At 38.1% G+C, this 23,368-nt stretch overlaps 1 protein-coding gene across 2 annotated transcripts in view; it reads right to left on the bottom strand.

The window, feature by feature from the left end:
* Position 1: 1 nt before the first annotated feature.
* KLHL15 (kelch like family member 15) overlaps positions 2-23,368 on the bottom strand; it is a 32,463-nt gene continuing 9,096 nt past the window's right edge. Inside the window, exons 2-4 of one of the 2 annotated variants that reach the window (XM_025857397.2) lie at positions 18,698-19,409; positions 1,720-2,811; positions 2-1,417 (exon numbers count right to left, since the gene is read on the bottom strand). In XM_025857397.2, coding sequence (XP_025713182.1) covers positions 1,406-1,417; positions 1,720-2,811; positions 18,698-19,402 — 1,809 coding nt within the window. In that variant the 5' untranslated portion in view covers positions 19,403-19,409 and the 3' untranslated portion in view covers positions 2-1,405. Of the gene's footprint in view, positions 2,812-18,697; positions 19,410-23,368 lie in introns of both variants that reach the window. The other variant, XM_025857396.2, reaches the window with a different exon arrangement.

Genomic DNA, 23,368 nt, shown 5'->3' with positions numbered 1-23,368 from the left:
AAAACAAAAAAAAAAAAACAAAGCAAAAGTCTTCACATTTCCATGACTTCACTCTTCCATTTTGTGTTCAGTGGTGGCAGCAGCAAAAAAAAAAAAAAAAAAAAAAAAAAAAAGGTGAAACTAGAAATTTTATACAACAGCCATAGAAGAAGGCATTGCAATATTGCACCAATATCCTAAGACCTGGCAAGTTTTGCCAGTGTAGAACTAGTCTGTATCACATAGACTTTACTCAGGAGAAAATGGCATCAATGTGAATGATCCACTCCCTGGTTATTCTTGCTTAATCTTGTCAACTACGTGTTCTTCCTTCGAGTTTAAAGAGTTGAAAGGTGCGCGGCTAATCCTAAAACACTTACTATATAAATGCTTTTCAACAGTTATTCTTGATCTGTTCTGAACTTCGAGGTTACTATCCTTCATGCTAGTAGCTTTCAGTAAATAAAACAAAGGCTGAGGGCTTACATCCCCAGTGCCATTAAGTATTCTGTACTAAATAAACAAGTAGATATGACCAGTAAGATTATAATTCTGTTTCTTACCTCTATGTCAAAAATGAGCTCAAATTTTCCACGAGTTGCTACTTTCCATTCAATAACAGATGCAGCAGCCTTACTGAGTGTAAAGAATGGGAGTTGCACTTACTTTCAAGGGGCCTCTATTTAGGAGTCTGGTATTACCTAAATGCTCTTTAAAAGTGCTTGCGCGCCGCAGGGCCCGGGCTGTGTCTACCACTCCGATTCTCACTAAAAACAGGGTAACGTTAAACAGACTGCAAAGAAAAACATTTTCAAAAACAAGACATACATTGATAAGGAACACTAACGTTTACTTTTGAAAGGAAAATATAAAATGTTAGTTTTCAGAAATCCATACATGTTTCAGGAATACACGGAGCTCAAATATTACTGAATCAGTATGGAGTGAAGATAGGCTACTTTGATACCAAATGAGGACTCCAGTTATTTTAACTTTCTAAAAATGTTAATACATGAAAAGACGTTACATCTAAAATTCAACAAGTATGGCAAACCGTGTGTGCAAGTGCACTAGCTTAAAAATATAGAATCCTAACCACGCATAAAAGGAGATGTGCCTTATATGTTCATAAGATGTATGCAAGTATGGATATGCTTTCACTAACACAATGCAGATAAGAGAAGGCAGCTTAGAAATAGTGTTTTGAATATAAAAAAGTTAATTTTGTAGAAAATTTATATTTTTGCATTTTCAGCAAAAAGCCATGCAAAAAGGTCAAGAGTTTTAAACTTAAATCATAAAACCAAAAGGTCTAACAGACTGTAATACACTGAAATAAACGTTCCAAAAGATTTCAGATCGAGAGAGGAACCGAAATTACATCCAGTGACACTTATCAGGTCTTCTCTTAGAAGATGCAGGACTCCTACGCTGACATCTGAAAAAAATGTTTAAAGCATAAAATCAACTTCCCAGATAAGTGGATCACTCTATTCAACTGCTTCTGGAAGTAGTTTCAAGAGCTAGCGCTTAGAATGAACTTATTGCATGAGTTTGAGGCCACTAAAAAGAAAAAAAAAAGGATGCTAGCACAGAATGAAAAATTTTTTACGGTATTAGACCAATGGCTTTGATAGTAAAACTGGTGAGGTTTTTCTTAATTAACTACTTTGTCACAAACAAATTTTTTGTTTGGCTTTTTTTAAAGGGAGAAAGATGTCATTAGTTGCAACGTCTGACCTCGTCCAGTATATATTCCGGGAAATGCAGGTTGCACACTTGTAAACCATCCAGCTTGCAGGGCATCCGCGGGTACTCATCTTCCTTCCACTTGTTTTCTTCCGGATCAAAAGTGAGGATGGAATCGCTGTAATGACCGTTGTAGCAAAGGCCTCCAAGAACCATTATTTGTTTGTCCAGCACAGTCACACCATGGCCACTTCTGCCAATTGGCATGGATGCCAAGATGGTCCACTGATCAGTCTCTGGGTTGTACACTTCTGTGGAAGGGCATCCCTGAGACTCAAAAGAGGCCCTCAAGATCACACAGACACCACCGAAGACATAAAGCTTGCCGTTGTAAGAAATCATCTTGTGAAAACATCTTGCGTAATTCATTTTGCTCTTATTCTCCCAACAGTTGGTAACCACTTGTGTTCTCCTGGTCCGCTGCTCTATGGTCCCTTCTTTACTGGGGTCGAACACGCATACTTGTTTGGAGGTGGAAGATGAGGTGATCCCACCGGTGATAAACAACTTGTTATTGAGCACTGTCCCTTCGTGTCCGTATTTGTTAACTGGATAAGGATCCACGAATTCCCATTTATCATTGGTGATGTCGTATCTCTCGGTGGAATAGAAAGTCTCATCTCTGGTTCTGCCAGCTACGGCGTAAATGAACTTCCCAATAACACCAACTGCAAACTCTGAACGTGGCACTGACATGTCTGCCATCCGGAGCCAAGAGTTCTGCCTCGGGTCATACCTGAACACTTTGGAAGAAGCATGGAATTCACCATCCGGGCCCAGTTCTTCCCCGCCCAACAAGAACACGAAGTTATTGACAATAGCAAGGCAGTCCGGGCGCAGAGGAACTTGGGGGCCCTCCAGTTCCCACCAGACTCTTGGTTTCTTTAAGAGAAGGATTTTACTGTTAACCATGCTATGTCCGATCATTCCTCGGAATACTGTAGTTTGGGGTTTGGCAGAGCGGATGCGGCTGGATTTCATGTCCAACAAAGGCTGCTGGTGAACGTTCTGAAAGTAATTCAGTGCTTGGTCAACTTCATAGCGCAGCTGTCGGGAGTATCTGTAAAATTCGGATGTCTTAACCTAAGAATACAAGTAGAAGAATTTAACCAAAAGAAAGAGCATCAACGGCAAACAAAATAGCAAAGCCAACTAAGGTGATTAGTGTATGATTTGAGGCTTACTGTACTAAAACTGCTTTTCCTGTTAAGATCACATACTTTTTTTTTTTAAACAAAGCTATCATCATATTTGTTTTTATAATAATCTATGCACATCCCCAAGCCTTTTAAAGTAAACAAGCTATTTTCCAGGAACAAGCTAAACTCCTCTAGCAAAATGTACTAATCATCTATTCTATGTCAGGCCCTGGGATACAAGTGGTGATTATGAGGACAAACAGAGGTTTCACAGTAGAGGGAATCACGGCCATGGTTTCCTTAACCACAAGGAACACTGTAAGAGCAACCATGACTGAATAACTTGGGCAATCAAGTTAGTGAGTTAGTAAAAATTTAAATAGACACGAAATTCTCATTAGGTTTTTGATATAAAGACTTGGTCGGATATCAGCAACTCCTACAACCATAATCCAGGTGATGAGGTCCAATTTTTTCCTCTTTGTTTTTGGAGCTGGAACTACCCCATTGTGATGATTTTTTTTACCAAGATTTTATGAAGCACTTTTAAGTATTGTGCTAAGTTCTACAGGGAGATAAAAATGTTAAGTATAAGATGGGGTCTGTTTCCTCAAAGAACTTCGAATATGTCTGGGGAAATGAAAATACAGATTTGCCAACAAGTAAATGAGGCGGTTGACGGTTGGGAATGAGAGTGTACAGCCCATCTTTGAGTGCTGCAGACGTGAAAATCTGAAACATACCAAACTGGCCCAAAACACCGACGGGCTCCCTTGTGGAAGAGGTAGGAAGCTGGACAACCATGACGAAAAAGCCTGTATCATAATGACAAGGTGAGAGTCTTCCATTTTGATGGGAAAATCAGATATTGAGAGAGCAAATGGGCAGAAGTGCGTAACTGACGTGAAGTAGCGATAGGGTGCAAAAGTCAGGGCCCGAAGTGATGTGAGGATTTAGACTTGAGGCACTCTGGAGAGTGGTGTCACTAAGGGACACTGGAGAGGCACTCACTTCACTGGTGATCAATCTGAACTGCTGAGAGGATGCGGACGTGGAAAGCTCTAGGAGCCTGTGGGGAATCCGGGGTGACTGCTTGGGAGGGAGCCGGCACCAGACATATTTATTTAGGAGCTTCCTTTTCCTACCTCTCCTTGTTTTCCTCCCTCTTTCCTCGCTTTCTCATGCACTACCCACCTTGGCCCAAAAAATGTCTGAAACAGAAAGGACCACAAATGTGTTTTAAGTATTTTGGTAACTGCATTTCAATATAATTGGCTTCCTTTGTAATCCCAAGCATTTAACTTTATGGATTTAAAATCATTATTCTGAGGAGTCCTTCCGTGGGTTTCACCAGGCTAGCAAAAGGGTAAACGTCACAAAAAAGGTTGAGAATTCCTTGCCTTACTAGTAAAAGAGAAAAAACGGACGTCAATACTGCACTGGGGCTTTACGTGTGATATCTCAAGTTAAATTATTCCTCCCATGAGAGAGTAATAATCACCCCTATTTTCCTGATGAAAAAATCGAGGCGTAGAACCTTAAGTGACTTGCCCAAATTGTTTACATGACTAAAACTGGCAGAGCTGGGATCTGAACCCTGATCCAGGACAGTCTTGCTCCAAAGCTATTTCCAATAGGTTACTGCACAGCTTCCACTACTCATTAGAAAACTCTAAATGACAAACTCATTTATTAAAACACTTAACATACATGTTCAACGAATTAGCCTAATGACCCTTCTCAAAGAAAAGATAGTATAATGGTCCTTGAAACAAAGAATCAATTGTATGGATCACAATGACTGGGCATCCAACCCCATTCTTCCTAGCAAAACACTAAGCGTGGAAGAGATCAAATAATGAATAATGGTAAAGAAGTAATTTCAATAAACAGACTAATAATATAATAAAAACAGAAGATCTTAAGTCTCATCCTCTACTTTTACTTCACATATAAAAAGGTACAGAACAAAGGAAATGAAGTGAGCTTCAATCTCTTAAGAAAAACAATCGAAACCTGCACAGCCATCATCACTGAGTGTTTAGTAACATGGAATGATGTTCACAATATATTCAATTTTTAGAAAGCAATAGTACAGGGGCGCCTGGGTGGCTCAGTCCATTAAGCGTCTGCCTTTGGCTCAGGTCATGATCCCAGGGTCCTGGGATCGAGCCCCGCATTGGGCTCCCTGCTCAGAGGGAGTCTCCCTCTCCCACTCCCCCTGCTTGTGTTCCCACTCTTGCTGTCTCTGTCAAATAAGTAAATAAAATCCTTAAAAAAAATAAAAAAATAAAAAGCAATAGTACACTGGTAGCCCAATTAAGAATTTGTGTATGCATGCTTGTGTTAATAGTGATTATCTCTGAAACTTCACAAACATCTTTGCATTCTTTTTCATGTATCATATTTATAAACAAAGAGTCTTGCCATTTAAAAACTGGGTCTCTTAAAACCATCAACAATATATTTGCTTAGGAAAAATGAGCATCTTTTCATCTTTCCATTTCTCCTATGAATTGCCTAACAGTATACCTCACCCATTTTCCACCTCTTTTTATTTGCAAGAGCTAAAAGGCAATACCCTGGAAATCAGCAAGAAACATGAACCTCAAATTAAATATTTAAGTGCCTACTGTGCACAGCCAGTGGCCTGAGAGCTACACAGATTTTGAAGTAATAGAATCCCGTCCAGCACTGTAATTAAGTACCACGTCAAGCTGCCCAGTATGGCGATTAAGAATCCAGTTTAGAAAATATCCGACTTTGGCACTCACGAGTTGTGGGATCTTGGGCAAGTAACTCAACATCCTTATAGCCATTTCCTCATCTGTATTATTGGGAAAACAATAATAGCATCTATGCCTCATAACCCTAAGGTAGGAGACAGGCAGGATCATCTACGTGAAAAGGACAATATGGTGCCTGTCATGTGGCAGTGTACAACAAATAATAGCCGTTATTAGCTACTATCACTGACCAGTGGACACCTGTAGGCGTGTCAGCTTAAGTCGATGCATCTGATGATGTGTTTTTGGTCTGCATAAAAATTCAGTCTCAGAAATTAGAGAAAGGAGAGAAACTGTTACTCTGGACCTAATCTTCCCCCAAAAAACATGATTAGTAAGATGCAAGGAGGAGGAAGCTTTACAGAAAGCAGCCATGTCATTTGGAGATCGAGAAGGGAAGGGGAATGCTGCACATATTGGATAGGCAGATTTCAAGTTTTTTAAAGGAAAATTAGGATCAATTCCAAGATCGGAAACTGTGTAAAGAAGCTCAAGAAGGCTTGGAGGCTCTCAGAAGCATAATGCTGACTGCATAATTGCAAAACACACTGATGAGGGGAAGAAAAGGGGAAAGTATCTAAAAAATCTGATGTGCTGCACAGAGAGCTTTCTGGGATTCAGATGTTAAAAAACCACTTACAACAGATGGTAAAAAAAAAAAAAAAAAGCACATAAAACAAGTATCACAAAGGGTGAAATGGAGCTGTAAGAATATTGTGAACAAGGCTAAAGCCTCAGGATGAACTGTGACTTAAAAAAGTGCCAGATAATGAATAAATGGCATCTTAGAGGTTAAAGTAAAAATAAGTAGAGACAAACGTGAAGCCCCTCCTGGATGGGGTGGTTAATGTAATATTAACAAAGACTAATAGCCTTCTCCTATTTTATTTCCATTCTTGGCTAAGGATGTTTTATTCTTTCTAATCTGAAGATCAAACATAATGACTAAGAAGAAACTTAAATCCAAGATGGCTGAGAAAAAAAAAAGAAAAACTAGATAGATATTCTCACTAGGTTCAAGTTCTGTGATCTCAAAATCACATCCTGGGATCCTGAGAGGCTTCACAGATTAAGGCTGCTTAATCGCTTTCCGTAATCTGTTGTGGAATCATGAAGAATGGGAAAGAACTAGAAGCCAGACTTCCAAACTACAGACTGGTTAGCCTGAGGCTGATCTGGATTGTTAAAAAATACCACTTGTGATAAGAAAGCCTACATGCTGGGAAGCAGCATGGACTCACCCAGCAATGCCAAGGCTTGACCCGCTTCCAGTTGAATGTTTGAGGATGTAACAGAACTGACAGAGAATGAGAGAACGTATGACTTTGGCAAAGTAATCAACAAGACTAATGATAAAGAGAAACACCAGGGACCCATGAACCACCCAAAACTAATTTTTTATTAAATAATTAATAAATAATTGTGTTAATGCATTCCGGGGGGGAGGGGGGCAGGGTAAGGTGAGATGGTGGGAAGTCCACAGCTTTTGTCAAATACTCCAGGGCTCCGTGAACTCCAAATGTAAAGCTATAACTGACTATCCTCAATACGAACTAACAATGTGATATGGCAGGATAAAATCATGGACTGAATTAAAACAGACAATCCCACCCTCTCTATTTGGTGAAACCACAGCTAAGAGGGCTAAGTTCCATCACTACAATTTAGACATCACAAAGTGGACCACATCCTGGACAGCAAAGGGATCCAAACCGTCGGAAAAAAATGGTAAAACTGACGAGGAATGTTTAAGCTCAAGAGAAGACTCAGGAGAAAGATGGCAACCGTTTTCAGGACCAGTCAGCAGAAGTTAGAGGGAAGATTTTAGGCCAGCAGAGGGAAAAGCTTTGTAATTAGAACTGTCAAGATAACGGATGTTCATCACATTATTCTAAGAGCACAGAAACTGGGAACAACTCAAATATCTAGCAATAAGACACTGGTTGAATAAACTCTTGTATGCAGTCTTTACCATATGCAGTCATTAAAAAGAAGGAGGTTAATCCACATGCACTAACACAGATGTTCAAAATGTCAAATGATAAAAACTACAGAAGAGCATATATAATACTCTCAAAAACTAAAAACGGACTATTTTACACAGCTGGCAGGACACCAAGAGGAAAACGTATGTATACACACACAACATGGAGTTGCCCCTTTTCAGGGTCTATACAGGTCTGTACTTGGCTTTTTTACAAGGACTGCAGTCAGAAAGGCATGGGTACATATTTTCCCCAAGTCAGGACTGTCTACCTCCGGACTCAGGGAACATCCCTGCCAGTGGAGGTAGTCCAGGTGTGACTGTGTATCAGGAGCACCGGAGAGGGGTCCTGGTGTCACGTGAGGACGAGGCACCATGGCCTGTGTGACAGCCTTCCACCTTCCGAACCCAGGCTCTTACAGACCCCATCAAACTGAGTCAGCTGAACTTCTTCTTACAGTCATTTTCCTGTCTCTCGTTTTCAACCTTCGGGTCCCTTTGCCCTCTTCTCCATTTATTCTATCATGTTCCTTTGAAACCCGAGTTCCAAAGAGTTTTAAAAGTTACTTCAAGTTTATGTCAAAATTCACATCACAGCTACGTATCTCTATCCAGCCTGTTCTACCTGTAGGCCAGTAACGGAAGCTGTGCCTTTGAGATAGTTGATTATACCGTAGAACGTCTTCTAACCAAAGAAATTTAGCTCCTCCTCTCTGCCACAGCTAGAAGTTCTAGATCTACCTTGCCCTTTTCCCAGAGCTAGGATTTTCCTCTAAAACCAGACAATATCGATAAGCACAATTAGTTTCTTCTTTCATTATAGAAATGGAGAATTAATGCCTCTTTGATAATCCTGGACAAAGTAATTATAGATATAGTCTGCTTTAAAACAAAAAGCGGAGGGCTATGTAAATGGAGTCATTTGAATGCATTAACAAAGCCGAGCTATCAAAAACGAAACATGTGGCTCATCTTTAAGCATTTCTCCCATCATTCCCTCCTCACGTAACAGTTTATCTGTAGATCAGGTGCTTCCAAAAGCAAGATATGGGGGAAAATGACATTTCTTTCATGTTTTAAAGAACTACTTCCCTTATCCTTCGATTGGATTAAAAAAAGCTGTCTTAACACTTAGAATATATTCATTATCACTTTTCTTACTTTGATACTGAAAAATATTACAAAAAAGCATTTTCTCGTACGCTGATTACAAAATTAAAGTTTGTTACCTCTTAAAAACAGTGATGTGAAAATCTTAAATTGTCCATTGCTTCCTCTGATCTTTTAGTTTGTGTATGTGCATATAAAGGAGAAAATGTGAGAAATTATTAATTTTGAATGTGGTTCCTATAAACATATATTAAATTGAAGAAATAATAGCTAGCCATTACCACTGGGCAAAAATTCCATGTTTCTCCCTCTACTGTCAAAATGTTACATCATCCATTCAATTTTTAACTTTTAAAGGTTATTCGTATATGCCACTCTGAATTTTGAGAATTAAAACAGAACTGGCAATGTAACTAAAACAGCCATTTCCACAGAGCTTACTACCTTTGATTAAAAATCTGCAATTTAAAAAATCTACTAAAACTGGCTACAGTCTGGGGTGTCTGGCTGGCTCAGCCAGTAGAGCACATGACTCTTGATCTCAGAGTTATAAGTTCAAGTCCCACGCTAAGTGGAGAAATTACTGAAAAATAAAATAAGAAAAAATAGCTGGCTACAGTCTAAAATTATTTTAGGCTGTTAGCCAGCCAATTTAGGATATTTCAGCTATTTCACCTTTCAAAATGTTTTTTTAAATGCCCAATATACTTAAACTAAAACAAAACAAAAACCCATGCCTTTTATTAGTTTATCTGTCAGTGGAGGTGGGAGGTGCCACTGGGGACTAGAATAATCCCTGAACTAAAGATCCCAGATCTTAGGCTTGACATTGTCCCCAAGTCACTGTGTGATTATGGACAAGCCTCTGGCTTAGATATTTTCTCCTTATAAAAGGAATCAGTTGCATGAAGACACCTCTGGCCTTTCCTACATCCAAAAATGCTAACCTGATTTTCAGAATGATGAGTATAAGGTGTCATGTGGAAGGAAGACAGTCCTGGCTATCAGTTTTATCATCCCCTCTCCATGATTCAATTTGCTCAAAAGAAATATCCAGAAACAGGGGCGCCTGGGTGGTTCAGTTGGTTAAGCCTCTGCCTTTGGCTCAGGTCATGATCCCAGGTCCTGGGATCGAGCCCCGCATCCAGCTCCCTGCTCAGTGGGGAGCCTGCTTCTCCCTCTTCCTCTATCTACCGCTCTACCTACTTGCGCTCTCTCTGTCAAATAAATAAAACTTGAAAAAAAAGAGAAATATCCAGAAACAAAGCAGTTACTAAAACAAATTATACCTTTGGGAACCAGAGCTACATTTAATATTATTTTGATATTCAGCAAAATGCGCAGCAGTCTTTATGTGCTGTATTACAAAAGCATCAACCCTGGTATGAGAAGTCTATTTATAAAATCATGTTCAGAACTGAAGCTTATACTGATTTATGTTAAAATCATCACAAAAAAGCTAGGTACAAAATACCTTTATAATTAATCCCTTTGTCCTGAAAAACTGAGTTAATGACCAAGGATAAGGCTATAAAAAAATCAGTTCCTGTTAAGCACAAATCCTCTCACTAATACTGTAATTGCAGTCAAATACCAAACAGTAAAGACAAATTTTAATAAGGATTTACCTATCCTCTCTTCTTCAAGCAGGCAACAGTCTAAATTACCAAACAGAACTTCAGAAGTAACCAGCGTAAATGGGGGTGAGGGAGAGGACCCTCTTCAAGACTCTATCTAATATGAGTTTCAGCACAATTTGGTTAGTCCTCTATCCCTTAAACTTTTCTAGAGTGAAAAATATGTAGTTCAAAAATAAGTATGCTCAGAAAGTCTAATTTGCTTCCAATTTCAGCACAATAGTCATAGAACACCACTAGAAATTAAATAAGTGTGCACAAGCCTAAAAGGTAGAAAATGATGTAATTTCTAGAAAGCCCCTTAAGACCTTATTTGATTATAGTAATATTTAGATAGTACAACTAAATTCTAGAATTTTTCCTATTTATGGAAATACTCTCAACTATGTAAATATATAATTTTATTTAAAAATATGGTAAAACAGAAGGAAAGCCAAAAAGGTTTAATCCTAAAACTAACTTCTGAATGAGCAAGGCTTACCCATGACACATGTAACATTTTCTGAGTAAATATTAAATTTGAGAATTAAAACTTTAAAGCCTAAAATCTTAGTATTTGCCCTTGTTCCTCTCCTGCTGCTAACCTTGTCTCCATTTTCGGACTTCTCTGATCCTGGTGGATTTCTGCTTATCATTTGGTTTCTCTCCCTCTTGCCCTCCGTTCATTAAAAAAAAGTTGTCCTTTTACAAGTCAATATAGCTGTCTGTACTGCATCTCTTCCTTCACTTTTACTTCACGGCTCATTTCCAATTCTAGGCTTTTGTTTTCATCTCCCATTTATTTTATTTAAAAGGAAAATCAACAAGACTGAATCTGTGAACTCCTGCTTTCAGTACTCCTGCCTGCTTCATACACCCCCCACCAAAGTCTCTTTCCCAGGGGATCTAACAGCAGTCAACACCCTGATTTAGCACACCCTCCAGGAACCTGCGACCCTGGGATGAACGCCAAGTCAAAGGTGGAAAACAAGAGCACTCTACTTCTCTACATAAAAGGCCAAAGACTTGAGGAGAAAACACCTTGGGTGATTTTTAAAGAACTGTGCACGTGTTAATTACAATCATCCAAGTCCACAGGGCTGGGAAGGAGGGGTGGGCAGAAAGGCGATGGATACAGAAAAAGACACTAAGTGAACTGCGGAAGTGTGCTTAACCTATTGACCTAGTTCCCACCAGAAAACCTGCTCATGTCTGCGCTTTCACTCCAAGGGGCGAGTGAGCTGATTGTTAATTTAAGCAATTTCAAGTTTATAGCTGTATTGGTACTATTTAATATACGAAGGCGATTTTAAACTTTTTCAAAAACAACTCAGACTTATTAGGAACTCTAACCAAATTTCACATTTTTAATCTAGGTTACTGGCTTTGTTAAAAACTTTGTATTGTCAAATACAGCACTGCTTATGTTTCTCATGTACTTTGGTGAGGGTTAGAAACAAATTTCTGTTTTTTCCTCTAGATTTGTCTGGCTGTAACTGAAGTTGTTAGAAATAATTAAACTTTTTTTTTAGTTTTCTGCTAAACTGTGGTAACACTACAGGTAATGGTCTGGTTGCTGGATAGAAATTTTGGATCGCTCAAGTGCTAGATTAGTCAAAACATGTCACAGTACCTAAGTAAAGGAATTCTGGAGGGCATATAGCACCTACACTTTACATAGATGTGTCCTTACCCATACAATGTCATTACAAGTGGTCTGCACCTCAATTAACTGGAATATCACACCATCCAAGCATGACATTAAGGACAATCAGTTTACTCATGTGTCATATAGTTCATTGCTAATGTTATCTACATCAACTGTGCTAATAGAGAAACTATTTGGAAGATTATCAGTGTTTTGTGAAGAGCAGTTCTGAGAGCTACTAATGTTCTTAAGTATCCAAGGTATACTTGGACACTTAATTTGTAATCCTTGAATTCTTTCCCTTTCAAGGTGAGTACAAGACACCTTATCCCATTTTAACATGTAGCTTTTAAAGCCACAAATTCTGCACCTTAAGTTAAAGACTTCTTTAAAAAAATTATTTGGAAGCTCTTCTGAAGCATTTAATTCTGATCCTAGGATTTTTACTAATAATGAAGCTTTGTTTTTTTTTCAGCAGACTATCAAAATTATCTCGAAGTTGTAAAAGTTTCTATAACAAGCTTTCATAAAATGCAGGTAATGGTTAAATCCAAAAATATTCTCAGTAAAGGAGAACTTTTTTCTCACTAAAACATTAGCTTTGCTCTTTAAAAGTTACATAAATGTGGGGTGCCTAGGTGGCTCAGATGCTTAAGCGTCCGCCTTCGGCTCAGGTCATGATCCCAGGGTCCTGGGATCGAGCCCCACATCAGGCTCCTGACTCAGCGGGGAACCTGCTTCTCCCTCTCCCTCTGCCTCTCCCCCTGCTCATGCTCTCTCTCTCCCTCTCTGTATCTCTGTGTCTCAAGTGAATAAATAAAATCTTTAAAAAAAAAAGTTCCATAAATCCAAATTTGGGGGAATACTATGAATTACATTTAATATATGAGGGGAAGAAAGCACACTAGGGAGTCTGAATATCACGAGCTAGTTAACAAAACATTAGGAATAAAGCAGAATACATCTTTATAATCTGCTCCCTTACTGAACAGCCAATGAAAAACCAACTATAAAAGCCTAATTATAAGCTGAACAAATGTGTTTTTTTAATCTTTACAGGACTGAAAAGATTTTCTTTCCTTTTGAAAAATTGGAAGACTTTATGATTATGATTAATACAATTTTAAGGGGATCACTGGTATGCTCTTACCTTATGCATATTTACAATACTGAAGGTGCCCTAGGTTCAAAAATATTAAAATGTCACTGTACTAAAGAATCAACATGAGTATTTTAGTGAATAATGTAACAATTTTGCTAAAAAGATCTTTTCTATGCAAAAAAAAGTGTAATAGCATTTTGCCGAACATACATTTACTTCATGTTTTCAATAACACAGTAATTTTTTTAAAAAACCGAAAGACCAAAGAAAGCAAGGTTTAAACTATTTAAATCCTCACATCACTGAAATTCAAAATGACCAATGTCAGGCCTTATCTCTGTTAACAGATGCAAAGACCCTCAGAGCTAGTAAAAACAAAAAAAAAAAACACGCCAGACATTTGTGTAAAAACTGAAAATGAAGTCTATTTTAAAAATCCACTATAGACAAACGGAATCCTAAGAACTCTTCAACAACTATATTAAAAGGACAAGATCCTTAAATTTATTTTTAGCTTTCTTTGATTATACGTTGAAATGCCCAGAATTGGGCATGCACATCTGGAAGTCTTCCCACACCTTGTACCTTTTTCAGTGCCATTAAATTTCTCAGGCCATATTTTGTTCATGCAAACACATTGGAACTTTCATGACTATACAACAACTTCTAAGCGACCCAAGCGGGCAGAGGGTTAAGTGCATGCTTCTGCACCTCAGGATCCTCTCTCCCTGCTCTAGCAGCTATCATAGGAAGCCCTTGGACTGGGAAGTGAGCAGACCTGGGTTCCACTCTGAGCAATACCACTTGTTCTGGAGTAAGATTCCTAACCTTTCCAAGCCTGTTTTCTTACCTATAAAATGGAAATAACCGGTAGACTCTACCTTTGTATAGAGCACTTGAGGCACAATCTGACATATATAAGGTGTTCAGGTAAGTAGAATCACTGTTTCTAAGGAACTCCGTGAGGAAATTTGGAAGCCATGAGCTCTTTGGTGACAGTCCCATAGAGTACTCAATACAAAAGTTAAGACGGTCTGTTTTCAGCTGGGGAGAAAAGTAGAGGACGAGGGGGAAAGATATTGCAGAAGAATAAACTCCAAGATTTCAGCATAGCTAGAGGGCGAGATTCAGGTCCCTACAATGAAGGAGGGCCATTCCCTGGGGAGAGCCAGAATGCCCAGTTCCCTCACTGTGAAGCCTCTGCTCAGATCTGTTCCTTACTACCAAAGAAGAATTAAAGTCTATACAGGTTCCTTCCACCCAGCTTTGTTCACTTGCTTTTTATTTTCCCGAGGCCAGGGTAAGGATCCTGACAGAGATGCCACACTCAAGTTAACTTCATCAGCCACTCTACAGGTAGGTAAACTCATTTAACGCTAAACTGTGCAGAACATCTCGAATGGCTGAGAAACCAGAAGAGTTTAATATGTGAGAAAGGCTGTTGACCATACACATATTCAGAGAGTTTCTAATGAACAGCTCACTCCTTGAACTTCTAGAGCAGCGCTGTGCAACAGAAATATAAAGAGCCACAAATGTGAGCCAATGATTAATTTTACACTTTCTGGTAGCCACATTTAAAAAAGTAAAAAGATGAAGTTGATTTTAATAATGTTATTTTATTTAACCCTATCATCTCAAACTCTAATCAACATAAAAATGAGTAATGAGATCATTTACACCCTTTTGTCATCCTAATTTTTGAAATCTCAATTCAGACTTGCCACATTTCAAGTATTCAGTAGCCACAAGCAGTAACCGTATTGAACAGCGCAGTTCTAGAGTCATAGATATAATTTTTTTTATTATAGAGTAATCTTTTGATCTTGACTTCAGCTGGTTTTAATCTCATTAAATTGAATGGAAAGGTTCTCAGTGTTTTTGTTTTCGTTTTTTTAAAGATTTTATTTATTTGAGAGAGAGAGAGAGCGCACGAGAGGAGGGAGGGTCAGAGGGAGAAGCAGACTCCCTGCTAAGCAGGGAGCCCGATGTGGGACTCGATCCCAGGACTCCAGGATCATGACCTGAGCCGAAGGCAGTCGCTTAACCAACTGAGCTACCCAGGCGCCCCAGGGTTCTCAGTTTTTTTTTAAAGGAGGGAAATTTTAAGACTCTAAAACAAATCTAACAGAATACTATGAATAAAAGTCTTGATTATCTTAGTCATAGGATCAGGCTACTTAGCCTCCTAATACAAAAAAAGAATGTAAATTCTAAGTTTGATTAGAGTTGCTAAGTGCCAAGACTTCTTCGGCATTACAACAATATTTTCCCATAACTGTTCCTGAAAAAACACAATGCTGAACAGCAGATGTGTTAACAGGACACATAAGGAAAAGAGGAACTAAGTTAATACCAACATAAAGAAATACTCTGATAAATCCAGAATATGGAACACACTAAGACAATCAGTGATCTTATCGTTCTCAAAAAAAGAGGGGGACTGTTTTAGATTAAGAAAGATTAGACAGATGTGATAACCAAAAGCAATGCATAAGTAACAACTACATTCTAGGGCATTTTGAGAAATGGGAAAATTTGAATATGGACTATTAGATGATGATATGTTAATTTACTTAGGTGGAATGGCAGTGAACTTGGGTAGGAAAGAGTCCTTATTCATAGGAGAGGCGTGTTAAGTTTTTAGGGATGAAGTATTATGTTTGCAATTATTTCTGAAGGTTCAGCAAAGAAAAAAAGATCTAGATAAAGCAAATATGGTAAAATGTTAACAGTTCTTGAATCTAGGTGACAGCTACACAGGTATCCATTATACTACTCTTCCAACTTTTTATGTTTGAACATCCTCATCATAAGAAAAAGGAGAGACAGTTCTAGATTCAAAGGGAGACATAATAACCCAATATACTGTACGAACTTTGATTAAATCCTTAAAAAAAAAAACAGCTGAAAAAAGACATTTAGGGGACAAATAAGAAAAATCAGAAAATGAAGTGCCTATTACATGACATTAAGGAATGATTGTTAATTTCAACAATGGTATTACGGTTATGTTGAATTTCCTCACTGTTGGGAAATGAGCTGCTCAATCAAGCAGTGAGGGATGAAGTATCATAATGTCTACAACGTTCTTTAAAATGGTTTTACATAGCTAAAGCCAATGTGGCAAGATGATAACAATATTAACCTACAGGATATGTTTATGGGTGACCATTCCACTATTCTTTCAGACACTTTTTTATGTTTAGTAAGTCATAAGAAGTTTTTAATAATTTAAAGCTAAAAATAAGAAGTACCTATCAATATTCCATTTTTCTAAATTTCAGCCTATAGGATAAAACCACAAATCAAAACTGCCTACACTTTTCCCCATGTAGATTCTCGTACTAAAAAAGGATGAGCACAGATGTAACATGTCTTTATTTCTGTGCCCTTTCTGTCACCGTGTGTATATAATGGGTATTAAAAAGGCTTTGTTTGAGACCTGCAGCGTACTAAGTAAAGGAAAAATAGATGGGCCCTATTTTCAAGGGAGCTCAAATTAGTATGGTGCAAAATAGTTTAAATTCTTATTTCCCAACCCAATTTTCCATTTTAGTTTGGTTTATGAAGTTTTATTTCTAGAGATAAGCTCTCAAAAATCTGCTTAAGCAGTGTTTTCAAAATTTAGAAAGCCATACATCCCTCCTGAAACTAGTATTACAATGTATGTTAAACTCTATTGGAATTTTAAAAGAGAAAGCCACAGATTCCTTTGATAAGCATTAACTTTCATACATCGCTAAGAATCACTGACTACCTTCCATTTATCTTACCAGTATTACTAAAACTAAAAGATTTCTAATATTACAAAAAATAAAGATTCCTCTGTGGCCAGGGCCTTATTAAGTTTTCCTAAGAAATTAACTCAAGAAGGAAGCCTTAACATTTTTATTCTGAGGAAATCTACCCAATACCTGGCCAGTGGTGAATAACCACCTCCTATGTTATTTAAGCAAACAAAATCCATCAGAAGGTACAAGTGATGTTTCATATAATTTACAAAACTACCCAATGGTATTAACTTTCACTTCAGCCACTGTCACTACTGACCAGCTTGAACTGGTAATTAGAATATAAAAAGGCTCGGCACTGAACATTTAAAAATCATTTACTGCTAACAATTCCATCATATTGTCCCACAGAAGGAGAAATTTTATTTATTTCACCAGTACTTCCATCTAGACTAAAGTTGGAGGGTTTTTGTTTTAGTAGTGGGAGTGCAGTTGCATTTAATGTATAAAGACAAAACAGGATTCCCCAAGGAAAGAGAGCAATAAAAACAATAGTAAGGAAAAAAATCAAATCAGAGACAAATGATTTACATAGTTGATGTGGGGCCGATTATCACCCAACAAAAAGTAATTAAGAAATGTATTCTTTAGTTTCAATTATTTCTGCCAGATCAAGTACATTCTGAGAATAAAGATAAAATCCCATAAAATTGGGTTCTCTATTGAAAGTATAAGTTAATGACACTTCACAGCATTTGGGGGGGGGGGGGGGAAAATGCCAGGGTGCTGTGTGTGATCTGAAGGCACAAATTTGTTTATTTTTCAAACAGTGTAAACAGCCCTCCTTTGCAAATATTGTATTTTAATCACCAGGTGTGGTAACTAAAGCTGAAGAACTATTTAACATGAAGGGTGTCGAACCAAAGCTTTAAGTGTGCTTTCTAGAAAGAAGAAAAGATGCAAGAGGTAAACAGAGCCCCAGAGGTAACCATGTGATTAGAAACCAATTAAGTTAAGCAATTACTGAAACTGCTTTCTCTCCTTTCAGCAAGAAAGGATCACAAGTGAGACTCTGATACAAAAACGAAATATGCTTTCATGCAAAAAGGCCAAGGTTGTTTTGGAGAAAGACTATTTTTCAGATAGCAGAACTATTACATGGTAAAATGTGCACAGGGATGTTTGATCAACGTAGGCAGAGGATTTATAGTCTATTTAGTTAGAAATGCCAAAACAATGGTTTTAGACATAAACATGTCTTCATGGTTAAATTTAGTTAGTATTCATAGTGCAACAGGGGAAAAAACAGAACTACTTAAGAGTAGGGAAGAAAATCAACTAGGTAAGGGTAGGGAAGCATCACCACTAGGGCCTACTGCTTTTCAAGAGCTATTTTATGTTTACTCACTACATTTTAGAGGAATACAAAACTGCATTAATGTACATCATTCAAAACTACAAAAACTCCTCTCAACTCTAATTTCAGCATGTATTACTTAAATTAATTTTTAAAAACAGAGCTAACCTGACCCAGTTTAGATTTAATTACTTTATGGAAAGAAAAAGCCAAAGCAAACTTGGAATATTTTGGGTTAAATAATTATGCTTCAACTTTAAAAGTACTTTCAAAACAAAACTACTCTACTACCTACCTGGTTCATCTTTCACCCACAAAATGTGTTTTTAAAAACATTAGGCACAAGCTACAACAAATTAGACTGCTTATCCATGAACTATTCTTATAAACTCTTCTCTTTTTCGCTCCTGACCAAGCCTGGCAATCTTACCTACAAAAACATACTGCCTTAACTGAACGATGAGTCCTGTCTATTGCTTTCAAATGCACTAACCTTCTCAAAAACACTGGATGGGGTCATCAAACAAAACCTGATGTTCTGAATGATGGTATCGGTATGTCTCCAGCGTCTTCTATCATGCCGCAGCCAAGACTGCACAGCCTCGTACAGCTCTATCTCTGGGAACCTGCTCAGATGATCATTATCCAAATAAGACATGAGCTTGTCAAAGCTCAGGTAAGACAGGAAGTCAGGCCTGGACATGAGTGGCACAAAGTTGTCTAGCAGAAAGGCGTCCAACTTCTCCCTGACTCCCTCGATGTTTACACCAAAATCATCTAAGAGTCTCATAATTTCTGCACAATTTTCTAAGCAGATTTTCGCTAAAAGAAAAGAGCAGCAGAACTTCACCACTTCTATAAGTTGAACATACATGGCAGCCTGAAGGATCTCATGAACAGTATTCATACTCAGTTCTATAGTTCCATAATACATAAATTGAAGGACGTGGCTGAAACCAGTAGCAGTGAGACCTTTTAAATGAATTTTGTCCTGATCTCGCTCCCTCATGTCTGCAGTAAACATAATTCTGAAGTAATCACTCTGGGTGGCCAAGAGTGCTTTATGGGCCTGGAACTGATGATCTTCAATAACCAGAGTGACATCAAGAAGCAATCCCTCCTCATACAGTGCTCTGAACCCAGCAGAGACACTGGTGTCATGGATGGAGGAACAGAATCCTTCCACGTCCCCTGCCATGAATCACCTGGAAAAAAGGTAATCAAAGAAAACTGTGTTAATCATTTCCATGCATTCTGAAGACATTATTAAGAGCTTAAACAATTTTTCATAATTATCTCAATTCCACTGCCTAAGTCTTAAATGTACAAGCCCTTTGGGAGAAGACAATCTAAAGGTTTGCAGGCTAATGTTTTTGGCTTCCCTACCTGGGGAAAAAAGTCTATTGCATATCTTACAAACAATATATGCCTAGCCCACTGATTTTACACTGTTCACCAAATATATTTCAGTATGTCCCCAAATTGTCAACACAAAAAGGATTTTTCAGCCAAATGCTAAATTACGAGAAAAAGCAACAAAAAAGAAATCGAACCAAAGAGTACCACTGTTGACCTTGAAAAAACCTGGGAACTTACCCAAAGGAAATAATCAGATAAATATGCCAAATTGTACACACAAGATTTTTAGTTCTAGCCTTACTTATAATAAAAAAATGGAAAACGTTCAAAAGCCCAACAACAGATTATTAAATAAATGTGGTGTAGTTCTCTAATGGATTACTATAACAACTAAAAACGATGGCAGCAATCTACCTATTCTGACAAAGGATGTTTATTAGGTATTGTTATGTGAAAAAACAATGAAGCAGACAACTGCAGTTTACTCGGTGAATTTTCCAAAATTAAATACACATGTGTATGTTGAGAGGAGAAAAGTCTGGAGGAATATATACCAAAATGATATCCCCGGGTGGTAAGATTTCAAGAAACTGAGGTTTACTCCTTTTCCTTTTTACTTACCTCATTAACCTTATTCTAAAAAACAGTGATCACACATTGCTTATATATTTAAAATATAAATATACAATTTTTGAAGGGAATGAAACCACATTTTTGCATACCCAAGAAATGAAGCCAAGATAGCAGAATGATAATGAGATCTCCTAAGCAGAATAAACTAATTCAGTTTCTTAGACTGTTTATGAAGCAAAGTAATTTTCTCCTTTTCACACAACTACCCTCCCTCCCACGCTGCTGGCCAGGCCAAGGGCCGCTTATCCTCTCCTCTCACCCTCACGCAGCTCCGCCCCCCATCCCCCAGTTCCTTCCCCACCCTTTAGTCTGTGCCCTGTGGAACCAGGCTTCAGAGTCAACAAACTCCCCTACCAGCTCCCTCCGGTCACAAAGTTTTCTCCACAGTCAGATTTAAATACAAAAAAATACTCCTTGATAGCTTATTAAACCTACCTTCTAAGTCTTCTTTTAGGTTTCTACTGTCCTTTTTCTAAAACATGGCCTTTTGTTCAGATAAAAATCCATTTTCTATTACTCCTTCTCACTGATCACTTACCCACATCCTGATCAATGACTCTCGCCTACATGTTCACGGACAACTTCGGCACCCAGCTAAGACTCATGTTCTCCACGTCTTCAGTGTTCACATAAGATCACTTGTACAAAACCCACGAAGTCCAATTTTCCTGGTCGCCTCAACTCCTACAACCTCTCCCCTTACTCCATTTTAAAACCGTATTCCCATACGTGCTAGATCTCACCACAATCTAAAACCAGTCCCCATCTAAAATCTAAACTGTCAACTTTTCACTCTGGCTTAACCTTTGCCTCTCTTTTCACTTGGCTTATCATTTCCAAACTTTACTTTCCGTCCTTTTCCAGCTCAGACCTTCTGGTATTAGACCCAATCTCCCCACTCTATTACCAATGCCTCCTCCTTTGCTTGCCGCAAGAGCGCCTCCGGCATTATGTTAGGCATGGAGGTATGTGCCTTTCGGGAATCCCCTCTGCACCCTGGATTTGGCAGTGAAAAGGCAGCTTCCATGGCCATGCGAAAAGCACTACTTCTCCACTCTTGCGAGTAGGCTATCACTGTTTTTTTCTACTTTGTATCATCAATATGTTATCTGTGACACCCTATGTTTAATTTCTTGATCTATTAACCCATTGATTCAGCAGTTATCCCAGTCTAAAGTCATCTTAAAGAAAAGAAAACCCTGTTAATCAGCAAGAAAAAAGTCTGAAAGGATAATATACCATAATGTTAAAAATGGTTATCTTGGGATGGTAGAATACCAAGCAGTTCTAATTTTTTCCCTTTTGCTAAACTGTTTTCTAATCTATCTGCCACAAAAGTGTACTATTATTTTGAAAGTTCATTTTTAAAAATCTTTAAAAAAAACTTTAATTGCCATATCCAATGATTATATCCTAGCCCCTATTTCTCAGAATCCTTCTGCAGCATGACTGCCTCCCTTGGCTCATCACTTGCTCAGTTTCACGATACTATTTCCCTGATTGTCCTCCTATTCCTAGGCTGCTTATTTCTCAATCTCCTTCCTGGGCTCACTTTTCTTGAATGAACACTGGCATTCCCCAGAATTCTGTTCTCAGACCTTTTCTCTTCTCATCTAAACTCTGTGTCTCCTTAAATGACTTCATCTAAACCCATGATTTCTCCTATTACCTACCTTTACCCTACACTGACCATCTCTGTCCAAGTGGTGAATGGTCCACTAAATACCTCTGGGTGCCCCACTGGGATCTCAAAATCATGTCTAAAAATAGTCAATGATCATGTCTAAAAATAGTCATAACTCTACCCTCTCCCAATCAGTTCTTTCTTCCGCATTCCCCATCTTACCAAGAGGCATTCTAGGTGCCTCTTGCCCCAGTTTGTCCCTAACTTACCTTCAAGTCTTATTGGTTAAATGACACAGTATGTTTACTTACCTAAGACAGCAAAGTATGCACAAGGTGAAATTATTATCAAGTTTTTTATTAGTACTCCATTAATCCAAAAGCTATACTTTCATTTTGGAAAGGCAGAACACAAGAGGGCTGTTTATCATTTGGAAAAGAGATATAAAATATTTTAGACTCTGTAAGCAATGCTTGGCAGAACAACTTTACTAATACATTCAAGATGAAAGTAAGCTACTGGGTTTTTTTCCTGAATTATTTTTAAAATTAGAATTAGAACTTAGAATTTTCCAAGTGATATGAGGCATATGTACACAACTGCGTACCGGGAACAAAAGGAACATCACACAGTGTGGTATCTGAATAACCAACCATTATTGTTAATAGAGGACTACCCACATCACACTAATGATCAATTTTCAAAATAAGTGGAATTAGAAAACACAGTAAGTTAAACCAGATGAAATATTTGATATTTCATTATCTTTCTCAGGATCACCAATTATCACTCTGACTTATCAAGATATCGGTCACATTTAATGGAGATTCAGTAGTACAAGACTGGACATTAACGTTCATATGCTTGAGAGCAGACTGCTTTGTTTTATATTAATCTGTTATTTTGATAGTGCCTAAAATACCATATATTTCACTTGTCAAAGTAACCCTCTCTATTCAACAGCTATCACTATCTAATAAGGTCTCAAACAGCTATTACTGACCTTCCTGAAAAAGGTTCCATCTAAAGGACATTTTTAAAAGGAGATACTATGCTGCAATAAACACAGAGATGCATATATCTTCTTGAATTCATGTTTTCATTTTCTTTGGGCAAATACTCAGAAGTGGAATTACTGGATCATATGGTAATTCTATTTTTTTTTAAGATTTTATTTATTTGAGAGAGAATGAAAGAGAGAGAGACAGCACAAGAGGGGGGAGGGTCAGAGGGAGAGGCAGACTCCCCGCTAAGCAGGGAGCCCAATGTGGGACTCGATCCCGGGATTCCAGGATCATGACCTGAACCGAAGGCAGTCGCTTAACCAACTGAGCCACCCAGGTGCCCTGGTAATTCTATTTTTAATTTTTTGCAGAAGCTCCATACTGTTTTCCACAGTGGCTGTACCAATCTGCAATAGCCAAGATATGGAAGCAACCCAAGTGTCTACAGACTGATGAATGGATAAAGAATGTGGAGATGTATATATATATCACACACACACACACACACACACACACACACACACACACACACACACACACACAC

Source organism: Callorhinus ursinus, unplaced genomic scaffold (genome assembly GCF_003265705.2).
Source record: "Callorhinus ursinus isolate GAN/ISIS: 27379988/994484 unplaced genomic scaffold, GSC_fseal_2.0 scaffold16, whole genome shotgun sequence".
Classification (NCBI taxonomy): domain Eukaryota; kingdom Metazoa; phylum Chordata; class Mammalia; order Carnivora; family Otariidae; genus Callorhinus; species Callorhinus ursinus.
Note: the sequence above shows the minus strand (reverse complement) of the source record. Positions and strands in the feature narration are given on the sequence as shown.